General features: G+C 40.2%; 1 protein-coding gene across 1 annotated transcript; it reads left to right on the forward strand.

Annotated features, from left to right (window-relative positions):
* Positions 1–499: 499 nt before the first annotated feature.
* LOC141518811 (small ribosomal subunit protein eS27-like) lies at positions 500–702 on the forward strand. Its single transcript, XM_074231139.1, has one exon. It carries the CDS (start codon positions 500–502, stop codon positions 656–658), a length of 159 nt encoding a protein of 52 aa, XP_074087240.1. The 3' UTR covers positions 659–702.
* Positions 703–776: the final 74 nt, after the last annotated feature.

The raw sequence follows: 776 nt of genomic DNA on the forward strand, positions 1-776 counted from the left end.
TCTACTTTGGAATGAAGAGGGATGTGAGTCAGTGGAACAAAGGATGGAAAAGAAAGGGTTCTGTATTAGACCCTTTATCATATGATCGGAAGGGTCTCTGATGATGGCAAATATTTACTGATTAGTAGATATGCTAATTATACTATTAGTAATAATGATTGTAATTATTATTTGACATGGTAGTAGGAGGCAGTGAGGTAAAGTGTAAAGAATCCTGGCTCAATCACATACTAGTAGAGAGTGTGTCCCTAAAAAAAGTCACTCAATTCTTCTCAGTCTCAGTTTCCTCATCAATAAAAAAGCACCCAATTTTGTTCATTTCTTCTTCCTTTGTCATGACCAAATAAGATAAAATTGCTTTTGAAAACTTAGAGTGGCCTTTCTGGCAGTAAAGATCTCCCCGCGCCAACATGCCAAAGACCTCCTGCACCCCTCTCCCGAGGAGGAGAAGCAGAAGCACAAGAAGAAACGCCTGGTGCAGAGTCCCAATTCCTATTTCATGTACGTAAAATACCCCGGGTGCTATAAAATCACCACGGTCTTCAGCCACGCACAGACAGTGGTTCTCTGTGTCGGATGCTCCACTATGCTCTGTCAGCCCACTGGAGGAAAGGCAAGACTTACAGAAGGATGCTCCTTCAGACGGAAGCAGCACTAATAACTGAATCAAGATGAATGAGGAACTGTAAAAAATAAAAGAAATTTGATGAAAAAAAACTTAGAGTGCTTTATAAATTCTAGCTAGCTGTCTTTAAAAAAAATTACCTCCTGGTTGC

This window comes from Macrotis lagotis, chromosome 1, assembly GCF_037893015.1.
Source record: "Macrotis lagotis isolate mMagLag1 chromosome 1, bilby.v1.9.chrom.fasta, whole genome shotgun sequence".
NCBI lineage: Eukaryota > Metazoa > Chordata > Mammalia > Peramelemorphia > Peramelidae > Macrotis > Macrotis lagotis.

What these genes read in the sequence shown, in the direction of transcription:
- LOC141518811 (XM_074231139.1), top strand. Translation starts at nt 500, where the DNA reads ATGTACGTAAAATACCCCGGGTGCTATAAAATCACCACGGTCTTCAGC.